The sequence below is a fragment of the Lemur catta genome, chromosome 13 (assembly GCF_020740605.2).
Source record: "Lemur catta isolate mLemCat1 chromosome 13, mLemCat1.pri, whole genome shotgun sequence".
Lineage (NCBI taxonomy): Eukaryota > Metazoa > Chordata > Mammalia > Primates > Lemuridae > Lemur > Lemur catta.
Window position 1 is genome coordinate 82,332,735 of NC_059140.1, and position 21,411 is coordinate 82,354,145.

At 69.7% G+C, this 21,411-nt stretch overlaps 1 protein-coding gene across 23 annotated transcripts in view; it reads left to right on the forward strand.

Annotated features, from left to right (window-relative positions):
- The window catches only part of OBSCN (obscurin, cytoskeletal calmodulin and titin-interacting RhoGEF), a 126,567-nt gene that overhangs the window by 104,835 nt on the left and 321 nt on the right, over positions 1-21,411 (forward strand). For 20 of the 23 annotated variants that reach the window (XM_045567448.1, XM_045567452.1, XM_045567455.1 and 17 more), the window contains 25 exons: positions 7,232-7,420; positions 9,146-9,404; positions 9,736-9,860; positions 10,306-10,418; positions 10,670-10,838; positions 11,027-11,108; positions 11,197-11,397; positions 11,982-12,042; positions 12,438-12,515; positions 12,832-13,004; positions 13,219-13,245; positions 13,739-13,891; positions 13,961-14,006; positions 14,406-14,483; positions 14,766-16,713; positions 17,243-17,323; positions 17,606-17,716; positions 17,829-17,996; positions 18,865-18,987; positions 19,185-19,355; positions 19,871-19,955; positions 20,061-20,300; positions 20,379-20,602; positions 20,792-20,867; positions 21,038-21,187. In XM_045567448.1, the coding sequence (XP_045423404.1) occupies positions 7,232-7,420; positions 9,146-9,404; positions 9,736-9,860; positions 10,306-10,418; positions 10,670-10,838; positions 11,027-11,108; positions 11,197-11,397; positions 11,982-12,042; positions 12,438-12,515; positions 12,832-13,004; positions 13,219-13,245; positions 13,739-13,891; positions 13,961-14,006; positions 14,406-14,483; positions 14,766-16,713; positions 17,243-17,323; positions 17,606-17,716; positions 17,829-17,996; positions 18,865-18,987; positions 19,185-19,355; positions 19,871-19,955; positions 20,061-20,300; positions 20,379-20,602; positions 20,792-20,867; positions 21,038-21,187 (5,131 nt within the window). Of the gene's footprint in view, positions 1-2,376; positions 2,420-4,456; positions 6,124-7,231; positions 7,421-9,145; positions 9,405-9,735; positions 9,861-10,305; positions 10,419-10,669; positions 10,839-11,026; positions 11,109-11,196; positions 11,398-11,981; positions 12,043-12,437; positions 12,516-12,831; positions 13,005-13,218; positions 13,246-13,738; positions 13,896-13,960; positions 14,007-14,405; positions 14,484-14,765; positions 16,714-17,242; positions 17,324-17,605; positions 17,717-17,828; positions 17,997-18,864; positions 18,988-19,184; positions 19,356-19,870; positions 19,956-20,060; positions 20,301-20,378; positions 20,603-20,791; positions 20,868-21,037; positions 21,188-21,411 lie in introns of those variants that run through there. The other 3 variants (XM_045567461.1, XM_045567462.1, XM_045567460.1) reach the window with 2 other exon arrangements.

A 21,411-nucleotide genomic window follows, 5' to 3' on the forward strand; every position in this document is an offset into this window, starting at 1 on the left:
TGCCCCCTGGTGGGAGGCGCAGGGCGGGTCACACACAGTCCGTGTGAAGGCTGGAAGGGAACCCTGGGTGGGCAGGGGGTCCCCAAGGCCTGCTCACCCTCCCTGGGGAGGCCAGTGCTGGCTGGGGCAGGATGGAAGATGCCCCTGAGGGAGACGGGCTCCCTGCCCAGGGCGCGTGTCGGGGCCCTCCATGCAGGGCAGAGCGAGCATGGAGACCCCGTCGGCTGGGCTGGGCTGGGGTGGCCCAGGCTCTACGCGGGGTGGACACTGCTCAGCCTCCCTGGCCTGGGCCACTGCTGGGGGCCGGGAGGGGGCTGGGCAGCACCGTGAGCCTCACTGGGACCCAGGTGGCGGGAGGGTGCAAGCCGGGGTGGGCGGGGCAGCAGGACGGGGACGAGGGCGTCTGGCGTCTGTCCTGGGCCTCCTGGCAGGAGCTGCCCACCCAGGGGCGTGAAAGCGAGGCCAGGCCAGCACGGCCACCACTGTGGGATGGGCTGGAGCGCACGTCCCCTCCAAGGCCACTGGAGCCGACCCTGCCAGGGCCCCGTGTCTGGAGGTCGGCGTCCCGTCTGGAACGTCACAGAGCTGGGCTGCCTGGGCCGTTTGCACCCCCATAATGCTCACGGAGGCCCCTCCCTCGCCGCTCAGGGGTCCTTGTGTGTCACCCGTCGGAGGGCTGTGGGCGCCCCGTGTCTGACGTGTCCCTGTGGGCCCTGTGACCTCTGCCGGCCCCACAGCATCGCGCACAAACGCTTCTGCTGCCGCCCAGCTCAGCTCCTCGCATCTCACGGTCGGGGAAGTGGCCGTGGGGACGCCCAGGGCTCCCTTGCTGGTGATGGAGGGTCCACCACGGTTGTGCACTGGCTCGTCACCACGGTTCTCTCTCTGGGGACAGCGGAGGCGGCGGCCTCGTGAGGCAGAGAGCGGGTTCGGGCCCAGCTGTGGTGTCAGGGCCTCAGCGAGGCGGAGTGGTTGGCCCGGAAGACCCCAGAGTCAGAGCCCCGCACCTGCCGCTTCCTAACTCCTCCCGCTGCTTCCTCTTAACCCCGCGGCCCCGTCTATGCCCGAGCAGTGCCGGGCAGGCCTGCAGGGTGGGCACGGCCCCCGGCTGTGAGCCGCACTGGGCCGGGACCGCGCTTGGCACGGCTGCACCCCTGCGGTCGCAGATGCTCCCTCGGGGCCCAGGGCTGGCCAGGTGGCAGGTTAGGTCGGTGAATGAAGGTGCCAGGAGTGGAGCAGCCCCGGTGCCCCGGCTGTCAGGGTGTGCCTCTGCTCCGCAGAGTCCCGCCTGCAGACGCAGCACACGCTGAGCTTTGGGGCTGACCCCATTCTCTCCCCAGGGTGCAGCCTGAGCACCCACACACCCCTACACACGTTTATACGTGTGCATGCACACACACGTGTATGTGTGCACACAATCACGTGTTCGTGCACACAAATGCACAGTACATGGGGCTCCCAAATGCACACACCACTGGCACATGTAATTCACGTGCGCCCCATCTGAGACAGCTTTAACAGACCCTCGGTGTCTCGGGGAAACCTTTCTGTACCCGGCAGTGAGGCAGGGCAGGGAGTCCCCACAGGGCGGCGGGAGGGTCCAGCTGACCGAGGCTGGGTGGGGAAATCCCTGTGTCCCCACTGACCCTGCCCGGCAGCCGCAGGGCACAGCAGGTCCCTGCCCCCAGACGGGTCCCTGCCCCCAGACGGGTCCCATCCAGCTCTGGAACTCAGGCCTCATCTGCAAGACAGGATCCACAGGCCCATCCTGCCAGCTCCGGGGCGGAAGTCGCTAGGAAAACCAGGAGGGTCCCCTGAGCCTGTGGGCCGGGGGTGCTGCCCAGGGAAACAGGGGGCCCCACTCGCTCAGAGCCCAGGACCCTGCCCGGGCGTCCTCTGGTGCTGTTCTCAGCAGGACTTCCATGGCCTCGTGCCACGGAGCTCAGATGTGCCACTTTCAGGAGTCCGCAGTCCCTCTCCCAGTGTTTTATAAACGAGGCATCAAGTGGCTCAGTGCCAGTGTGGCCACCGGCTGCCCCATTCGTCCCCCTCTCCAGGCCTCGGATGTCAGGCCTGACAGATGCACAGGGCTCCCTCGGCACACGGGCAGAGGGAGAAGCTGGGATGCTGGCGTGGGCAGCCCGGGCAGGGCCCTCCCTGTCCTCACGGCTCCTGCAGGGCCTTCCAGAGAGACAGTCGCACGCATTGTCATACCCCTATGCCCCGGCCACCAGGGCAGGCACCGTCACCTCCCTCTCAGAGCAGGGCACTGAGGCTCCCAGCGGACACGCTCTGCCCAGAGGCAGCTGCGCAGGGCCCTACGCCGCCACGCTGGCTGGTCTGTAACCCTCGCTATTCCGACTGTTTTCTTTGTAGTCACTGAGCAAGAGACTAAAGTCCCCAAGAAAACCGTCATCATGTAAGTGCAGGCGTGTTGCTAACCTTCCTTCTGACTGCAGTGCCCTCCTGCATGCCACTAACACGCCTGGACCGCGCCCTGGGTCCTGCCTGGCCACCTGCTCGCCCCGCTGCCCGCTCACACAGCCCTGTCCCCCGCGGACGGCGGCACCTTGCAGATGCTTGCAGGGAGCGTCCTGTGTAACCAGCCTCGCTGGGGACCTTGGCGACCGTCACAGCCCACAGCTCTCTCTCCCAGGGTGCGGCACCCACCCCGTGCTCCACTGCCTCTGCAGGGGACACTGCACCCCACCCGGGGCTCCCCCAGGGCTCAGAGCCCCGTCACACTCTGCACCCCACCCGGGGCTCCCCCAGGGCTCAGAGCCCCGTCACACCAGTTACAGTGAAGCTGGGACTCAGCAGCTGCCCTGGGTGGGCTAGAGACGGAATCCTACCCCCGCCCCACTGTGCAGACACAGACATTCTGTGTCCGCACAGCCCGCAGCAGTGGCCACGCCAGGTGTCTGTCGAGCATCTGGGATGTGTCTAGTGTGACTAGAGAACTGAATTTTAAATTGTGTTTTATTAATTTGGATTTACTTTAAGTAGCGCAGCCATAGGAGACAGCGCAGTCCTGGGACCCTTTGAGGGCACATTTGGAGTACGGGGAAACCGAGGTTCAGGGAGGAGAGGAGGCTGGCTCAGAGTGGCTAATGAGCCGAAGCCGTGGAGATCCCCTCTCCCAGGTGCCACGCCCACTGTCTCTTCATCTGTCAGCACCTGGGAAACGCACAGGCTGCTGCTGATGAAACTACACCAGGGGGACCCGAGCTAGGTGGACCCACAGAATGCAGGATTGGCTTTGGCCTGGGTAATCTGGTAGGACTTCCCGTAGGAGGTGTTTGCAGGTGGAGGCAGTAGAAGAGCTTGCAAAAGCTGGGAGGCAGGAAGGACTCTGGCTTCCTAAGGCCAGATGACCGAGAAACTCCCGGATGGGAAGCTCCTTAGTTCCCCACCGACCTACGGCCTCCTAAGGGGCTGCAGTTGGCCAGGCGCTGCGCGGTCCCACGGCCAGACGTCTGGTGAGACCCTGGGTTAACCCCTCCTTGACTTCCTCCTCCTCTCCCCAAAGCAGGTGGGTGCCGCCCCACCATACGTGGGTCACCTGGGTGGTGGTGAGCACCCCGTTCCTGGAGGCGTGCAACCAGGCCCCAGCCTTTCACAGATTAATGCTACCTGTTATCCACGAGGGGATGTTGTCATTACCCTGAACAGGCCATGCCTCCCGGCCACAGCTGCCCCACTGCCAGGTGGGATGTGACACGTCCTCCTTACCTGTCATGGCCGTGTGCCCTCAGGGTCAACCACACGAGTCTGGCCCCGCCCCTGGGAACGGCCGCTTCCAAGCGAGCCAGAGTTAGACCAAAGCAGAGCTGAATGAGAGACACGCGCCTCAGTCACAGCGGGCCGCTGGCAATGCCACCCCCTCCCTGAGCCCCGGGGGAGGCAGGTCTCCCGGCCTTGCTGGGCTTCACGCCCTCAGACCCGGAGGTCAGGGGACAGGCCACGGGTCGGGGCTGCGGCAGTCGTCCCTGACCCCGCCCTGCCCATACCTGCGGCATGAGCTATGCACGTGTCCCTAACCGGGGGTTGAGGCACGCAGGTGTTGCCCTCTGAGAGCTGGTGGGCCACCCTCTCCTGTGACACAAAGCACAAGGCCTGCTGCTGGGGTGGGCGGGGCGGGGGGGACCGGCCAGGGGAACACTGCAAGTCTGGACTTGACCTGGGTTTGGAGCCGCTTGCCCGTGCGACATGGCGTGGGCCTCCCCAGCCCCCCGTTTCGAGACCTTCACACCAGAGCCTGAGGTTGGCCACTCGGGACTTTGTGCTTTGTTTCTTCACTTCTCTGGCTGGGGGCTCTGCAGGTTGGGCTTAAGAGCATGTGTAGGAGTTTCTTTGTGCAGTTTCACCACTCTCTGGCTGGCAGACTAACCCGCTGTCTCGCGCACAACCCTGGGCACTGCACCCACCTCCTCTCGGGCCCTCTCCCCTCCCCCAGAGAAGAGACCATCACCACCGTGGTGAAGAGCCCCCGTGGCCGGCGACACTCCCCCAGCAAGCCCCCCTCCCACTCGCCTTCCCGCCGCTCCGCCAGCCCCCCCAGGCCGGGCCTGTTGGCCCCCACCCTGCTGTACCTGCCGGGGGCAGCCCAGCCCCGCAGGCCCGAGGTGGAGCCGGGCCGGAAGCCCACCGTGCCCACGCTGTACGTGACGGAGCCCGAGGCCCACTCGCCAGCCCTGCCTGGGGGCGCGGGCTCCCAGCCCAAGTGGGTGGAGGTGGAGGAGACCATCGAAGTCCGGGTGAAGAAGACGGGCCCGCGGGGCGTGTCTCCCGCCAGAGAGCAGGCCCCCAGCAGCCCAGCGGGGCCGCCCTCCACGCTGCCCGGCGGGGACCCCAATTCCAACAACTCCAACAACAAGCTGCTGGGCCCAGAGCCTGGGGTGCCGGGCCCGGCCGTGGTCCGTGTCGGGGAGCCCCTGGTCTTGCGCGTGGATGCGGGGGGCGGCGTGGACTGGGCCAGTCCGGGCGCGGGTGGCCCCGATCTGCCAGAAGAGGCTGGGGCCCCTCTTGAGGAGGGAGGAGAGGAAGAGGGAGAGGAGGGAGCGGCCCTCACGCCAGAGGAGCCCCCGGACGCCGACCTTCAGGACCGCGACCTCAAGGTCCTCACGCACCACGGCCGCGCGCTGACGCTGGCCGACCTGGAGGACTACGTGCCCGAGGAGGGGGAGACCTTCGGCTGTGGCAGCCCTGCCGTGCCCGGCGCCCCCGACGACCCTCCCTGCGAGGTCTCGGTGATCCAGCGGGAGATCAGGGAGCCCACAGTGGGGCAGCCCGTCCTGCTCAGCGTGGGGCGCGCGCCGGGTCCCCGAGCCCCGCGCAGCTTCTTCAGGCCCGAGCCCCAGGGGCCATCGTCGGCGCCGAGCAGTCCCCAGACCCGCGGCCCCGAGGGCGTGTCCTTCCTCGTGCGGGAGGCCCGGGTCGGGCCCGTGGGTGCCAGCGCCCCCCGGACACAGTCCTTCTGCAGCCGGCTCCAGCGCTCTGCAGACGGCGGCCAGAGCAGCTTCACCATGGAGCTTTCTACCCAGACCGTCGGCTTCGGGACCGTGGGGGAGACGGTCACTCTGCACATCCGCCCGGACGGGCACGAGGCGGCCACACGCCCGTGAAGCTGCTGCCGTGGCGGCCTGGGGGACGGCAGGGAGAGGGAGTGTCCACAGGGCCCAGGACGCTGCCCAGCCCCCGCAGCAGAGCCCCAGCGCGCCTGCCCTCCCGCCCCGGCCTTCCTACCTCGCTGCCCTGGGACTCCCGCCGGGAGGGTGACACAGCGTCTGCAATGTCAGAAAGGCTCTGGCTGCGCCTCAGAGACCCCCAGCTCCGGCCCATTTCCCCTCTGGACTGGCGGGAGCCTTGGGGGCTCCAGGCACAAGACGTGGACTTGGGCATTTGTCCTGTCCCCGTGGGGCCCCCCCACCCCGCCGGGCTCTGGCCTGGCACCGCCGGGCTTCTCTGAGGCACCTCGGCAGGGCATGTCCCCGCGGCCGACTGGGTGCTGCCGACTCTGCCGGGCCTTCCCTGCGGGTGGGCACGGCTCTGTGCGGGCAGACGCCCGCTCCATCAGCCGCAATAAACCGCTCCCTGCACCTCCCGTCTGCTGCTCCTTGCGTCTCTGCCAGTGGCTCCGGCGACACAGGCGGCCCAGGGCCCCCTCCGCGTGAGGCCCGGGGGGTCACCTGGGGTGGCTGCTGCCGGCACCCGGTGCCCAGTGAGGCAGCCTGGGTGACCTGTGGCAGCCTGCTCACCCGCAGGGACCCGTGGTGTGACCAGAACCGCCATGACGGCCACTTGTGGCCTGCCGGGGGCTGCGCCGGCCTTCCTGGGCCCCGGACGTTCTGGGCTTGGTGGCACATGTGGGGTCAGAGGGTGGGACGTGGTGACCCTCGAGGGGCCCGAGCGCTCGGCATCTAGGGGTCACCCCATTGTCCCTGGTGGGACAGTCCCGGCAGCTGCGGGGGGGCATGACATCAGCCTCCCAGGTGACCTCCAGCCCTGAGGCCAGCCCAGGGTCCCGCTGAGCTCCTTGAACTGGGGGAGGGAGGGGGACGCCCTGACCCTGCAGGGAGCAGCCTGGGGGTCGGGGTGCCGTGGAGGGAGCCCCTCAGCAGGGGCTTGGCGACTGGGAAGAGCAGGAGGGAGGGCCAGGCAGGTGGACCTGCTGGGGACACACACGTGAGGCCACGTGGGGGCTGGTGCCCCCAGGGGGGGGGCTGGGGCCAGGCTGCAGCTGGAGGGGAGGGCAGGCCAGCACAGGTGGACCCTGGGCCCGTCCTCAGTAAGGGCCCACAGCTGGGGTTTCCCAGCCCTCGGTTCGGCACCAGCCTGCCAGAGCCCCAGGTTTGGGGCTGGGACCCAGCACCCTGGGGTCCCGAGTCGGCCTTGAGGGGAGGCCGGGCCTGGGATGGAGGGTGGCGTTGCAGTTAGGGGGCGGGGGTGGGTGTCCAGACCCGGCGGCTCCCTGGAGGAGGCGACATTCTCCCAAAGGCAGCCAGGGGAGGACGGGGCTCCAGGCAGAGGCAGCAGCTACCCCCAGCGTGGATCTCGGGGACTCCCACCTGCTGACAGCCCCCTGGGAGAGGAGCGGGCAGGAGGGAGGGAGAGCCCGGGGTCGGCCCACCCGGGCTGTCTCTGGGGACGGGCTGGGGTCCCCCCTCCCCGGGCTCGGGCCGTGCCAGTTGCCTGGGCCTCACCGCGCTGCACTCGCCCGCCTCTTCCCCAGATGCCGCCCTGCAGGACTCTGTCCGCACCACCCAGGACCGCGGGGACCAGGAGGTCGTGCCCCCCCTGCAGAGACTGCCCGGCCCCTTCTCGGAGAACCTCACGGGCCCTGGCCCCAGCCCCGGGGGACCACCCGCGCTGCACGGGGCCTGCCCCCAGCCCCCAGGCACAGGAGCTGCGGACGCACCTGGTGAGGCCCGGGGGGGCTGACCCCAAAGACCCCCCTCCCAGGGAGCTGACCCCAACTTGGCAGTCTGACCCGAGGGGTCACCTTGGGGGCCCAGCCCACGGCGTGAACTGACAGAAGCCCCAGGACCCCAATTTGGGATCCCGATGGCTCCATGCACTGGGGACCCTGGGCAAGGCCCAGCTGTCCTCCCTTGGCCTCAGTTTCCCCATCTGTGAAACTAGGCATGGGATGGGTTCTGGAAGGTTCTTCCCACGCTGAGTGGGTCTGTTCCAGGAGCCAGAGGCCTCCCATGGTTGGACTTTGGTGGCCAGTCCAGGTGCCCTGTGCTCCTTAGTGGGGGCAGGGAGGGGCAGGAGGAGGGGGGAAGAGGTGGGGACGAGGAAGAGGATGGGAGGAGAGGGAGGAGGGAGGGTGGAGACCCCCACACCTGTGCCCCAGACAGGTCAGACCCGGTGGTGAGACCCAGCCCTGGGGTCACCCAGAGCCGCTGCCTCGGTCACCTTTACCCAGAGAACCGTCCCAGCCTCCCAGCGCCGGGCGCCCACCCTTGTCACCCCATCCATCTTGCACTGCCCTCCCCGACACACCCCCTGCTGCCCCCCGTGTGGTCCCTCTGGGCTGCAGCCCCCCCGGGGCCACTGGGGGACACCCCCACGGTGGGCTCCCTGCTCAGTGCCCCGCGCACTCGCTCGGGCCAGCGTTTCAGAGCTTGGCCGATGGACAGACGGAGGCGCGGGGCTCACACACCCAGAGGACCCTGTCCCCATACCGCTGCCTCCGCCCCCCAGGGCCAGCGCACCCTCCCCGCAGGGCGAGACGGCCGGGCACGCAGGGGCCCGAGGCCCTGGACAAACGGGCTCCTCCCTCCGGCACTCCGGGGCCACCCAGGGCCAGGGAGCCGCCCGCCAGGCCCTGCACTGGCACAGCCCGGCGTCCCGTCACGGGGCTGGTGGGGTGGTGGGCACGGTGTCCCTCTCAGGCCCCAGGAAGTGGCAGCTTCTCATTCTCAGAGCCCTGCAGCGACCGAGGGGGGCTGGTGTCGGTGGGGCCGCACAGATAGGCAGCGGCTGGGGCGGGGGTCTGGGAGGGCCAGCCCTGGCCCCCCACTCTCCCTGCCGCTGTGGGGGGACGCCCTGCAGACACCCCACCCCAAGGGCCACTCGGCCTGTCCTTGGCAAACCACGGCCACCGTCACAACCTCCTGTGTGTTTATCCTGCCAGCTGCCTCTGCGGAGCCAGCACGAGCCCTCCTGGGCCAGTCAGGCCCTGCTCCCCGCGCCAGGTTGGCGTGTGCCTGTGACGGCCGCGTCGCCTGCCCCCGCCCTGCGCTGGGTTGTCCTGAGCGCCTGCTCTAGCTGGTTTGCTGTGCGTCTCTGCTCTCCTCCCCCCGCCCGCTGGGTGGTGTCGGGGGCTTCCCTGTGCCCTGCCAGCCCCTCATTGCAGCCTCTGGGCAGCCGCACGGGCAATGCCGACCACAGCCCTCTGGTCCCCCCGCCATCGCTTGCGTGTGAGGAGGCTGTGGGACCCCCACGGTGCTGAGACAGCGGCCTGCTCACACGGTCGGGGGCTTCCTCCAGCCACCGGGGTGGCCGTGGGGGCAGAGGGCGCCGCGGCCGATGTGGGAGGTGCCCTGGCGTCTGCGAGCTGTGGGCCGGGCCGGGCCGGGAGCTTGGTCTGGGGACGGGGACCCTGCCGGGCTCTCACCACACTCTGCCCCGGCCCCAGGGCCCCCGGAGCCTGCTGCTCTGCCTGGCGATGTGGAGGGCCTGTCGGGGGCAGCCCCCGGGGCCCACCAGGCTTCCTGCCTGCCACCGGCCGGGCCACCAGCCAAGCCACCGGCGGAGCCACCAGCCGAGCCACCAGCAGAGCCACCAGCTGAGCCACCGGCCGAGCGCCCGATGGCGCCGCCGCCCCTCCCCCGTGGAGGCCGAGAGCAGGAGACCGAGGCCAGCACCGGGGCGCAGGGACGGACCGTGCCCATTCGGTAACACGCGCAGCCGGCTGGGTCACGTGGTGGGGGCAGCCCTCCAGGGGACGTCGCGGGCCCAGCTCTGGCCACGTGGACATGAGCAGCAGTTGGGGGAGTGGTCTCACAACCCCCGCCCCAAGCCCGGAGCAGGGCAGGGAGTCCAGCCCCCCTGGGCGCAGTGCGGGGAGCCCCTCCTCACGGAAGGCCGGCCCCCGTCGGCACATCCGTCCCCAAGAGCCTTTGCCGCGGCCTCGCCGAGTGGTGGCAGAGCGGGGACCCCTCCTGCCGCATCCCAGCGGGAGGCTCAGAGCCGCGGGCAGGGGCTCAGCCGGCTCCTCCCACCCAGGGTGGAGGGCGCGGCCCGGCCGGCGGCAGGCGCTGGGGAGCTGCTCTGGGACGTGCACAGCCGCCTGGTCACCGAGACCACACAGACCACCTACGTGTACCGGGCTGTCGACGCCGGCGCCGCAAGTACGGGGTCGAGCCCAGCCGGGTTCCCGTGCAATCCCCACGCCCCCAGGCCCGGGGATGGGGGACACATGCACATCTGCGGAGACCACCCGGTGTGTCCCGGCCCTGCCCCAGCCTCTATGTCCCTGTGGCGGGGCCAGAACCCTCTACGGGCAGAGGCAAGCAGCAGTGAACTTGGCATCCATAGGATCCTGTCCCCAAGAGTGACAGCCTCAGTTAGCAGGTTCTGCCTGCCCTGACCTGACTGTCCTCCTGACCACTTGACCAGCTGAGGTGAAAGCAGGAGAGACAGTGGTTAGACTGAAGGAAGCACTTCCCACCTGTCAGAGGCCTGGGCACTCAGGAGGGGGGCTGCTGTCGCTCGCGAGGGAGGGAGGACGTATCTCTGACCACCGACGCAGTCTAGGGACCGCCCCCCCACGGCTCCCTTCCCTTCGCCCCCCAGGGCCCCCGTCCATGCAGGTAACCATTGAGGATGTGCAGGTCCAGGCAGGTGGCATGGCACAGTTTGAGGCTGTCATTGAGGGCAACCCGAAGCCCACGGTGACCTGGTACAAGGTAGGAAGGTCCCGGTGGGGTGCAGGAGGTGGGTGGGCGGCCCCTGGGAGCTGGGGGGGGGTGAAATCCCCTCGTCCTGCAGTCCCTGTCCTCCAGTCACCACCGTGCACTTCCCAGCGCCCTCCAGGCTAGACACGGGACGGCCACACGGCAGGTGTCGGGAACACTGCTCTGCGAGGGGCGGGTGGGCCGCAGGTGCCAGAGTGTCCCTGGGAGGGCTGATGGCGGCCTCGCCTGTCCTGTGCCTGCAGGACGGTGTCCAGCTGGCAGACGGCGCCCGGCTCAGCCAGCAGCAGGAGGGCACCACCTACTCCCTGGTGCTGCAGGACGTGTCCCGGCACGATGCCGGTGTCTACACCTGCGTGGCCCAAAACGCCGGTGGCCAGGTGCTCTGCAAGGCAGAGCTGCTGGTCCGTGGGGGTGAGTTGGCCGACCCCTCGGGGCCAGGCCCTGCGGCTGGGCCGGCCGGGCACAGGTCTGGGCTCCACGCGGCACCCTCTGTCCCCGTGGGCGGCCCCCGGTGGGGGAGCAGCTCCCACCAGCACTACCGCGTTGGGGGCGGCGGGCGCCGGGGTGTCACCCTGCCCACACTGACCACATCCCTTTAGCGGACGGCGAGCCCGACTCTGAGAAGCAAAGCTCCCGCAGGAAGCTCCACTCCTTCTACGAGGTCAAGGAGGAGATCGGAAGGTACTGTCCGGCCCCTCCCCGGGACCCCCGGGACCCCCGGGATGGCGTGTCCGCCCTGCCCCCGCCACCCTCCTTCCCTCCACCCCAGGGGCGTGTTTGGCTTCGTGAAGAGAGTGCAGCACAAAGGAAACAAGATCTCTTGCGCCGCCAAGTTCATCCCCCTGAGGAGCAAAACCCGGGCCCAGGCGTACCGGGAGCGAGACGTCCTGGCCACCCTGAGCCACCCACTCGTCACCGGGCTGCTGGACCAGTTCGAGACCCGCAAGACCCTCATTCTTGTCTTAGAACTGTATCCCCCCGCTTGGTCCCCCTGGTGGGTGGGGCCCAGTCTGAGGAGGGGCGGGGTGCCCGGGCCTGGCCGGGTCGTGGTGACAGCTGGCAGCGTGGCTTCCCTGCCTTGCTGCTGTGACAAACAGCTCCTGTTTGCAGCTCACGGTAGTGTCGGTCGGGGATTTGGCTCTTCTGGTCCCCGGGCAGTGACCGGGGTCACTGGCAGTGTTGGTGGCTGAGTGGGCCCTGATGGCCTAGGAGGTCCTCAGTGGGCACGGCGGGCAGGCCCCTCCCACTATGCAGGTGGCCTCTTAGAGACAGGAGAGGCGCTGCCTGCCCGGCCAGCCCTGTCTTGGGGTCTCGGGCAGATCTCGTTGCACCCTCACCAGCCCCCGAGTCGCTGTCCTCCTCCCGGAGAGGGGTGCGGGGGTGGGCTCTGTGCAGAGAGGCGGGGTGCCATCGCGGGTGCAGAGGGTCCCTGGCCCACCCCGCCCCAGTGGTCAGACAAATCACGGTCCTGCCTGCCTCATTGCAAGCGTGGGTGTCCAGGGGCCGGGCGGGTTCCAGACCCCCCGGAGCTGCTTTTCCTTGACGGGAGCCCAGGTGCTCCTCCGAGGAGCTGCTGGACCGCCTGTTCAAGAAGAGTGTGGTGACAGAGGCAGAGGTGACTGCACTACCTCCCTGCCACCTGCTCAAGCTGCACACCTGGCCCCAGACCCCCTGCCCACCTGCCCCCTAGGCACACCCCAGGCACAGCCCTCCCCAGCTCAGGGACCTCCTGTGGCTCCCCAGGGGTGTCTCGGCCCTCAGTCCGGCTCTCAACCGCCTCCCACCCCTGTCCCCTGCCCCGACGACCCCACCTGGCCAGTTGGGCCAGTCCTGCCTGCCCTCCTGCAAGCACCCAGCCCACCCTCCCCACCTGTGCGGGACCCCCCGGCCTTAGGGCACACAGAGCTCGGGAGGGCTTTGCAGGGCACCTGCCCCGTGGGCTCAGCCCCGGGTGCCGGGTCCCTGGGGGCAGGCTGGGGTCTCTCACAGGCGCACCGGCCTTTGCCGCAGGTGAAGGTCTACATCCAGCAGCTGGTGGAGGGACTGCACTACCTACACAGCCACGGCGTCCTCCACCTGGACATAAAGGTGCCCGTGCCCCCACCCCCTTGTCCCCAGAGCGCGGGGCCTGGTCAGCTGGGAGCCTGGGGCCGCAGGCTGGGAGGGTGCAGGCCTGCCAAGCCCAGCCGCCCTACAGGACTTGCTTGCCTCCAGGGAGAGGGAGCTCACTACTTCCCAGCAGCCCCTTCGGTTGGGGTGCAGGTCCCTAAACCTGCCTGGTGTCCTCCCCACTACCCCACACGGGCCTCACAGACCCCTGAATGTCCCCCCCAAGGCTTGGCAGCCCCAGGAGTCACCTCCCTTAGGGCACAGCCATCACCCACCCCCCATTTCTGCCCAACAGCCTCCCAACATCCTGATGGTGCATCCTGCCCGGGAGGACATTAAAATCTGCGACTTCGGCTTTGCCCAGAATGTCACCCCGGCAGAGCCGCAGTACAGCCAGTACGGCTGCCCCGAGTTTGTGTCCCCTGAGATCATCGAGCAGAGCCCCGTGAGCGAGGCCTCCGACGTCTGGTGAGCGGAGGGCGTGGCCGGGGGCCGCAGCTTCCCTGGGAGGCCTTGCCCTGAGCCGGCCCGGCCTCTCCTCCGCCCTGGGGGCCGGCCAGGGGGTCCTTTCTGAACCTCGGTCTCCTCCTCCCTCCCTGGGCTCCCCGACACCCCCAGGCGCACACCCCTTGCCTGCGGGCTGGGCCCAGGGGCACTGACCACGTGTGGCTTCCTCTTGCAGGGCCATGGGTGTCATCTCCTACCTCAGGTGAGCAGAGCCCTGCCCGGTCAGCCACCTCCTCAAAAGCCGACCCCAGTCCCCGCTCATGCGGCTCACGGAGGCCACGGGCCGCCGGCCACGCCCCAGAGCAGGGACCCGGGGGCGAGGGGCAGCTATCTTGGGAACAGGCGGCCAGCCAACCCCGATAAGAGGTTCCTGCCAGGGTGTCTCACAGACAGCCTGTCATCGGGGGCACTGCGCCAGGTCACAGGCAGAGCTGAGCTCTCCCCCGCAGTGGCCGGGGCTTGGCCGCTGGTAACACCGACCGCTGCCCGAGGGTGCTGGTGGTGTAGACTGAGCCTGGCTCTGCTCTGCAGGCTGCCCCTTGACCCCAGCCCCAGCCTGAGCCCGATCCCCACTCCAGGCTTGGCCCCGTCCCTGCTCCAAGCTGAGCCTAAACCCCTGGGCTGGAGGGGGGTCGAGGCCAGACCCCGTCCCCGTCAGCGCCTCACCGAGCGCTGGGCCCTCCCTCCGCTTTCAGCCTCACCTGCTCATCCCCGTTCGCGGGCGAGAGTGACCGCGCCACCCTCCTGAACGTCCTGGAGGGGCGGGTGTCTTGGAGCAGCCCCATGGCCGCCCACCTCAGCGAGGACGCCAAGGACTTCATCAGGGCCACCCTGCGACGGGCCCCGGAGTGAGTGCACACCTGCCCCCCGCCGGCCCCCCGGGACCAGCCGATCCCTGACCCGCCTTCTCCCCGCAGGGCCCGGCCCAGCGCCGCCCAGTGCCTGGCCCACTCCTGGTTCCTGGTGAGTCGGCCCAGCTCAGGCTCAACCCCACGCTGTGCAGGGAGGGAAACTGAGGCCAGGCAGGGCAGGGACCTGTCTGGACCAGGGGGTCTGGCCTGTTATCCGCAGCCCAGAGCACAATTGGCTGAAGATTGGCAGGGGGGTCCTGGGGCCCTTAGGCCAGGACAGCATTTCAGTGCCCTCTTACCCCCTCACCCCTCCAGAGGAGGCAGGGAGTCATCACCTCTGACCTCTGGCCTTTAAACTCTCTCCCCCCCCGGGCATCTGGGGTGAGGGCTGTGGCTTCCTGGACCCAGGGAGGTCTCAGGGCTGGGGCTGGTCCATCTGGGCCTCCATCACGGGAGGGGGCCCCAGGGTGCCAGGGTCTCCCCCAGCGTGGCTGCCCCCTGCCGCCCCCAGAAGTCCGTGCCCGCGGAGGAGGCCCACTTCATCAACACCAAGCAGCTCAAGTTCCTCCTGGCCCGAAGTCGCTGGCAGGTGAGCTGTGCCTGCCTGGAGGAGGGGGTGCTGGAGGCCAGTGAAGGGGAAACCAAGGCCCCAGAGGGCTGGCTGTGCGCGGGGCCCAGGGCTGGGAGTGCAGGGCTCCTTTGCATGCGCCGAGTGAGGAGGGAGTGTCACCGGCGGGGCACAGTGGGGCGCAGCAGGGTGGAGCGACAGCCCCGGTGCAGAGGACCCCGATCCCGAGTGACCCCGTGGGCAGTCCCTGCCCCGGCCGACCTTGCCCGCCTGACGCACCCTCCGTCCCCCACACGGCCCCAGCGCTCCCTGATGAGCTACAAGTCTATCCTGGCCATGCGCTCCATCCCGGAGCTGCTGCAGGGCCCGCCGGACAGCCCGTCGCTGGGGGTGGCCCGGCACCTCCGCGCAGACGCCAGCAGCTCCTCCAGCTCCTCGTCCTCCGACAACGAGCTCGCCCCGTTTGCCCGGGCCAAGTCGCTGCCCCCCTCCCCGGTGACCCACTCGCCGCTGCTGCACCCCCGGGGCTTCCTGCGGCCCTCGGCCAGCCTGCCCGAGGAGGCGGAGGCCTGTGCGCCCCCCATGGCCACGGCCGCGGCCCCTCCGGCGTCGCCCCAGGGTGCGGGGCCACTGGGCGCCCCCGGCTGCGTGCCCCGGCACAGCGTCGTCCGCAGCCTGTTCTACCAGCAGGCGGGGGGCGAGGGCCCGGGGCCAGGGGCTGCAGCCATGGGGGGCAGGCGGCACCCGGCCCGGCGGCGGCACCTGCTGACGGGCGGCTACATCGCGGGGGCGCTGCCCGGCCTGCGCGAGCCCCTGCTGGAGCACCGCGCGCTGGAGGAGGAGGCCGCCGGGGAGGAGCAGCCCCCCACGGCCGCCCAAGCCCCCTCCTCCAAGACGGCCCTTCAGCCGCCTGGTTCTGGCACCCAGGGGGGCCCTGGCTGCAGCCGCTCCCGGGACCACGACCCGCCGAGCACCACCAGCCCCTCCACGGAGGCCTGTCACCAGGGCCAGTGTCCCCCACCAGCCCCCACGGGGGTGGCTTGTGGGGGCTCTGCCAGGGAGACGGGGCATCCTGGGGGGTCCCCGCGGGGACCCAACCTATTTCCATCTACTAGTGGCGAACCAGGCTCTGCTCAGCAAGAGGGGACAGCCCGGGACGGCGCTTTCCGTCACCCCGAGTGGAGTTCTGCACCCCAGGAGGGCTGTGGCTTCCCGCCAGCGGTCGCCCCACAGCCTCCTGGCTCCTTCCCTCCAGGACCCTGCCAGGAGGCCGTGGCGTCCCCGTCCCCAGCCAGCCCCTTGCCAGACTCTAAGGCTGGGCTGGACGACATCCCCCTTCCTGGGTGGCCAAAGCCCAGCCCCTCCAGCTCCCTAGGGCCGGCCTCCCAGCTGGACTCACAGCCGGGCCCCGCTCTGCACACCGAGGGCCCGGCCCAGGGGGAGGCCGGAGATCTGTCGGACTCGATGCCCCCCACGCCCACCCTGCAGCGGCCTCAGGAGCAGGCAACCACACGGAAGTTCTCCCTGGGGCGCCGCGGGGGCTATGCGGGAGTGTCAGGCTACGGCACGTTTGCCTTCGGTGGGGACGCGGGTGGCATGCTGGGGCAGGGCCCCATGTGGGCCAGGATGGCCTGGGCCGTGTCCCAGTCCTCAGAGGATCAGGACGAGGCTGGGGCTGAGACCCCGCTGCCCCAGGCCAGCGCGGAGCCCATGCCTGAGCCCGGCGGGGCTCTCTTCCGGGCCTCCCCGGAGCTGCCCGCGTGGGAGGACATCGGGGAGGTGTCCCTGGTGCAGATCCGGGACCTGTCAGGCGACGCGGAGGCGGCCGACACCATATCCCTGGACATTTCCGAGGTGGACCCCGCCTACCTCAACCTCTCGGACCTGTACGACATCAAGTACCTTCCGTTCGAGTTCATGATCTTCAGGAGGGTCCCCAAGCCCACGGAGCAGGAGCCGCCCTCGCCGGAGGCGGAGGCCGGGGAGGGGCTGGTGGAGTTCCCGGAGGCCATGTGGCCTTGGCCGGGCGAGCTGCCCACCCCCACGGGCCTGCAGATTATAGAGGAGCCGGAGGACATGGAGGCCCAGGCTGCCGTGGGCAGGAAACGCAAGTGGTCCTCCCCGACCCGCAGTCTCTTCCACTTCCCGGGAAAGTACCTGCCGCTGGAGGAGCCCGCGGAGCTCGGGCTGCGGCAGAGGGTGAAGGCCTCCATGGCCCACATCTCGCGGATCCTAAAGGGCAGGCCTGAAGGTGACCCCACACCCCTGGGTGACAGCAGGAAGCCCCCCTTCCCGGGCCCCGTCACAGGCCACAGGGCGAGTCCTGGGGTCCCCAGGATGCCCCTTCCCACAGGGCCCCTGAGCACCCCCCCACAGGACCCAGGGCACCTGCGGGGCATGGAGCCCGCTGTGGGGGGCACCCCTGGGGCCAGAATCTGACGGGGCCAGGTCCCCCCAATCCTGAGTCCTCCCTGACCCCAGACCCTGTCTGACCCTGACCCCTCCCTGACCCTAAACCCTCCCCAACACCAGCCCCTGCCCAGCCCCGGGCCAGGGGATAGGGACGGGGTGGCCCGCACAGTGTGTTTTTTTCCAGCTTCCTGCAAAGCCCCCTGGGGTCCCGGCCCTTCCCTGTGGCCTGCAAGTCCAGGGAGTGGGCGAAGTCCAGGGGCGGGGCGGCGGGCGGCTGTTTGGGGTCCTTGCAGCGGGAGGCGGCTGGTGCTGCCCAGAGCGGCCAGGCCTCCCGGCTGTGACCTCCCTGGGGCCACTTCCTCCTGCAGGCCTGGAAAAGGAGGGGCCCCCCAGGAAGAAGCCAGGCCTCGCTTCCTTTGGGCTCCTGGGTCTGAAGAGCAGGGACCGAGGTGAGTGGCCCACCACAGAGGTCCCCAGCCTCCCAGGGTTCTGCCTCCACCCGCTGCAGTGCCCAGACCGGTGGGGGGCAAGCTTGCTCTCTGGAGGCTCGAGCCCAGGTGAGGGGTGCCAGTGCATATGGCAGGCTGAGCAGTCTTAGGGGGCTTCCTGGAGGAGGCGGTGGTTGAGAAGACGGCCCAGGCAGACGTGGGTGGGGCTCTTCCCAGCGTCCCCACCATGGGTCCAGTCCGAGCTCTGGGGGCCCGATGGCTCACTGCACACTCTCTCCTCAGCGCCGTCATTCCTAAGGGAGCTGTCGGATGAGACCGTGGTCCTGGGCCAGTCAGTGACGCTGGCCTGCCAGGTGTCGGCCCAGCCAGCCGCCCAGGCCACCTGGAGCAAAGGTAAGAAGCTGTCCTGGGGGCCGGGGCCGCGACAGAGCAGTGGTCACCGCGGGCCCCCCAGGGTGCTGTGGCTGCCCGGAGGGAAACTGAGGCCCGCTCCGTCCTGTTGCAGACGGGGCCGTCCTGGAGAGCAGCAGCCGCCTCCTCATCTCCTCCACCCTCAAGCACTTCCAGCTGCTGACCATCCTGGTGGTGGCGGCCGAGGACCTGGGCGTGTACACGTGCAGCGTCAGCAACTCGCTGGGCACAGCGGCCACCACGGGCGTCCTGCGGAAGGCAGGTGGGTGGGCCGTGCCGGAGGTCCCCACTGGGCCGGGGGGCTGCGTGTGGGGGTGCCGGGAGACTCACCCTGCTCCCTCTAAGCCGCTGCCCCCGCCCTGGGGGCCTGTGCACTGAGCGCGGGGGTGTCCTCGTCCGCCCGGACAGCCATGGTCCCCACAGGCAGACAGGGCCGCAGGAGGCCTGAGAAGGTGACCCAGAGGCCAGATGGGCCGGGCCGCCCTGGGCTGGCGGGAGGCCCTGCGCCTGCCTGGGCAGACACAGCTGCCCACGTCCCAGCGCTTGGAACAAAGCCTGCTCGTCCCCGCTGCCACCCCCGGGCGAAAGCCTGGCCATTGTCCGTTTGCGGGAGGACCAAGCTCTGCGGGCGCTGCTCCCGCGGCTCCGTTCCGCACGCGGCTTCTGCGCCCTCCCTCCAGCCCATGCCGGGAGGCGGCGGCTGTTTCCTGTTTTGCATCTTGTTCAAAGTTGAGCCTAAAGCTCAAAACGCAGTGCCCGGGGGTGTCTCCGGGACAGTCAAGACGGGGGCTGCAGGCCTCGCTCTGGGACCCGCCGCCCACCTGATGCCTGAGCTGCGGGCCGACCCTGTGGGGCAGACGGGGACAAGCAGGCCACGGCCGCCCCGACCAGAGCCTGGGACACTCCACAGGGCTCTGGGTGTGTCCCGGCCCGGTGGCCAGCCCGGGAGGGGCGGGTGCCCAGTGGGCAGGTTCCTCCCGAGTCCCCGCGGCAGAGGCACAAGGCCCTGGACCCCCGAATGAACAGGGCCAGGGGAGGGTCGGCCGGGAGCCCTGACGGCTGCTGAGGGTGAGGCAGGGCCCAGCGGGGACTGCCCCCGGAGCCGCTGACCGATGCGTGGCCCCTTGCAGAGCGCCCCTCATCTTCACCGCGCCCCGACATTGGGGAGGTGCATGCAGACGGGGTTCTGCTGGTCTGGAAGCCTGTGGAGTCCTACGGCCCCGTGACCTACATCGTGCAGTGCAGCCTGGAAGGTACGGGGTGGCCCCTGCGTCCTGGCCTCCTGGGCACCCTGCCCCCCAGGCTCTGGGCACCCTCCCAGGGGCCACGTGGAGGTGCCCGGCCTGCTCTGTGCCCGTGGGCGGCCCCAGGGAAGAGTCCCTCCTCCTCAGCTCCCAGATGTGGCATGGGGAGGCCTCGGCTGCCCCTCACATGCTCCCATGTGGCCCAGGTGGCAGCTGGACCACGCTGGGATCTGACATCTTCGACTGCTGCTACCTCACCGGCAAGCTCTCCCGGGGTGGCACGTACACATTCCGCACTGCGTGCGTCAGCAAGGCGGGAATGGGCCCCTACAGCAGCCCCTCGGAGCAGGTGCTCCTGGGAGGGCCCAGCCACCTGGGTGAGCTACTCGCGGGGCTGGCGGTCGGAGGATGGGCACCCTCACGTGCACCCTTCTGGCCACAGTCTCAGCTGTCCACTGCCTTTTGGGAGAAAGCAAGCTGCCCCCGGGCTCAACATTTGAGACCTGCACACTGGGGGGCCCCTCTCAGCCCCCTTCACTCACCTGCACCCCTACGCACCTGCCGGAGGACACACAAGTCCAGCCGGTTGCATGCTGAGTGTTGGCGGTGACTCTCCTGGGACTTGGTGGGAGCGTGCTGGGGTTGGTCAGCAATGCCTGCTTTGGGCTCAGGCAGGCGTGAGGTGTCCCCCCCCCCCAGTCACAACAGCTTGTTCCACCTGCTGTGCCCCCTCCCCCGCCCCAGTGGCCGGAGGAAGGAGGGGTCGGAGGCTGTGGGTGCTCAAAGCAGGCTCCCCGGTCCGGGTGCCTGGGAGAGGGTGACGGGGAGGTGGGGAGGGCCCGGGCTCGGGGACGTGCCCTCTGCTCCCTGTCACCTGCTTCTCATCCCACAGCCTCTGAAGAGGAGAGTGGCGGGGGGCGGCCAGCCCAGCCTCTCCCCAGCACGCAGACCTTCGCCTTCCAGACCCAGATCCGGAGGTGCCAGGGCCGCTGGGGCGGGTGTGTGGGTGGGGCCGGTGCTTGCACCCCACCCCCGCCGTGGGGGGAGCCGCTGACCAGACTGACCAGCGTCCCCTCACCCAGGGGCCGCTTCAGCGTGGTCCGGCAGTGCCGGGAGAAGGCCAGCGGGCGGGCGCTGGCCGCCAAGATCATCCCCTACCGGCCCGAGGACAAGACGGCCGTGCTGTGCGAATACGAGGCACTCAAGGGCCTGCGCCACCCGCACCTGGCCCAGCTGCACGCGGCCTTCCTCAGCCCCCGGCACCTGGTGCTCATCCTGGAGCTGTGCTCTGGGCCCGAGCTGCTCCCCTGCCTGGCCGAGAGGTGAGGGGCGCTCCCTCCCGCCCTCGGGTGCTGGTCTGGCCCTCACCCTGGGCCCGGCTGAGCAGTGTCTGCCCCCAGGGCCTCCTACGCGGAGTCCGAGGTGAAGGACTACCTGTGGCAGGTGCTGAGCGCCGCCCAGTACCTGCATGCGCAGCACATCCTGCACCTGGACCTGAGGTCCGAGAACATGATTGTCACCGAGTACAACCTGCTCAAGGTCGTGGACCTGGGCAGCGCCCAGAGCCTCAGCCAGGAGAAGGTGCTGCCCTCGGAGAGGTTCAAGGACTACCTGGAGACCATGGGTGCGTGTGGGGGTGGCAGGGTCTTCACCTGGGGGGGGGAGGAAGCCCCTCCCCACTGGTCCTGACCTCCCCTCCCATCTCCACTGCAACCCACCCGGCCTCGCACCTGTGCCCACACACCTGTGCCCACACACCTGTGCCCTCCATCTGTGCCCACACACCTGTGCCCTCCATCTGTGCCCTCCCCAGCTCCAGAGCTCCTGGAGGGCCAGGGGGCTGTTCCGCAGACAGACATCTGGGCCATCGGTGTGACAGCCTTCATCATGTGAGTCCTCATGTCTGGGGGGGAGGCTAGGCGGGGGGTAGGGCAGGCCCCCCCATCCATCCAGGTGACCTCAGAGTCCCCACACCCCATCCATCTGGGGTGACCTCAGAGTCCCCACACCCCATCCACCCCGGGTAACCCCAAAGCCCTCTGCGCCCCAACCCGTGCAGGCTGAGCGCTGAGTACCCGGTGAGCAGCGAGTGGCCCCGCGACCTGCAGAAAGGCCTGCGCAAGGGGCTGGTCCGGCTGAGCCGCTGCTACGCGGGGCTGTCCGGGGGCGCCGTGGCCTTCCTGCGCAGCACGCTGTGCGCCCAGCCCTGGTGAGGCGCCCGCCGGCCCGGCCCAGCCCCGCCCCCCTTCGCCCTCCCCGCCCCTCCCCCACCCGCCGCCCACCCCGCCCCGCCCCGCCCCCACCTGTCCCCCCCACCCGCCGCCCTCCCCTCCCCTCCCCGCCCACCTTCGCCCTCCCCGCCCCTCTCCCACCCGTCGCCCACCCCGCCCCTCCCCCACCCGCCGCCCTCCCCTCCCCTCCCCGCCCCTCTCC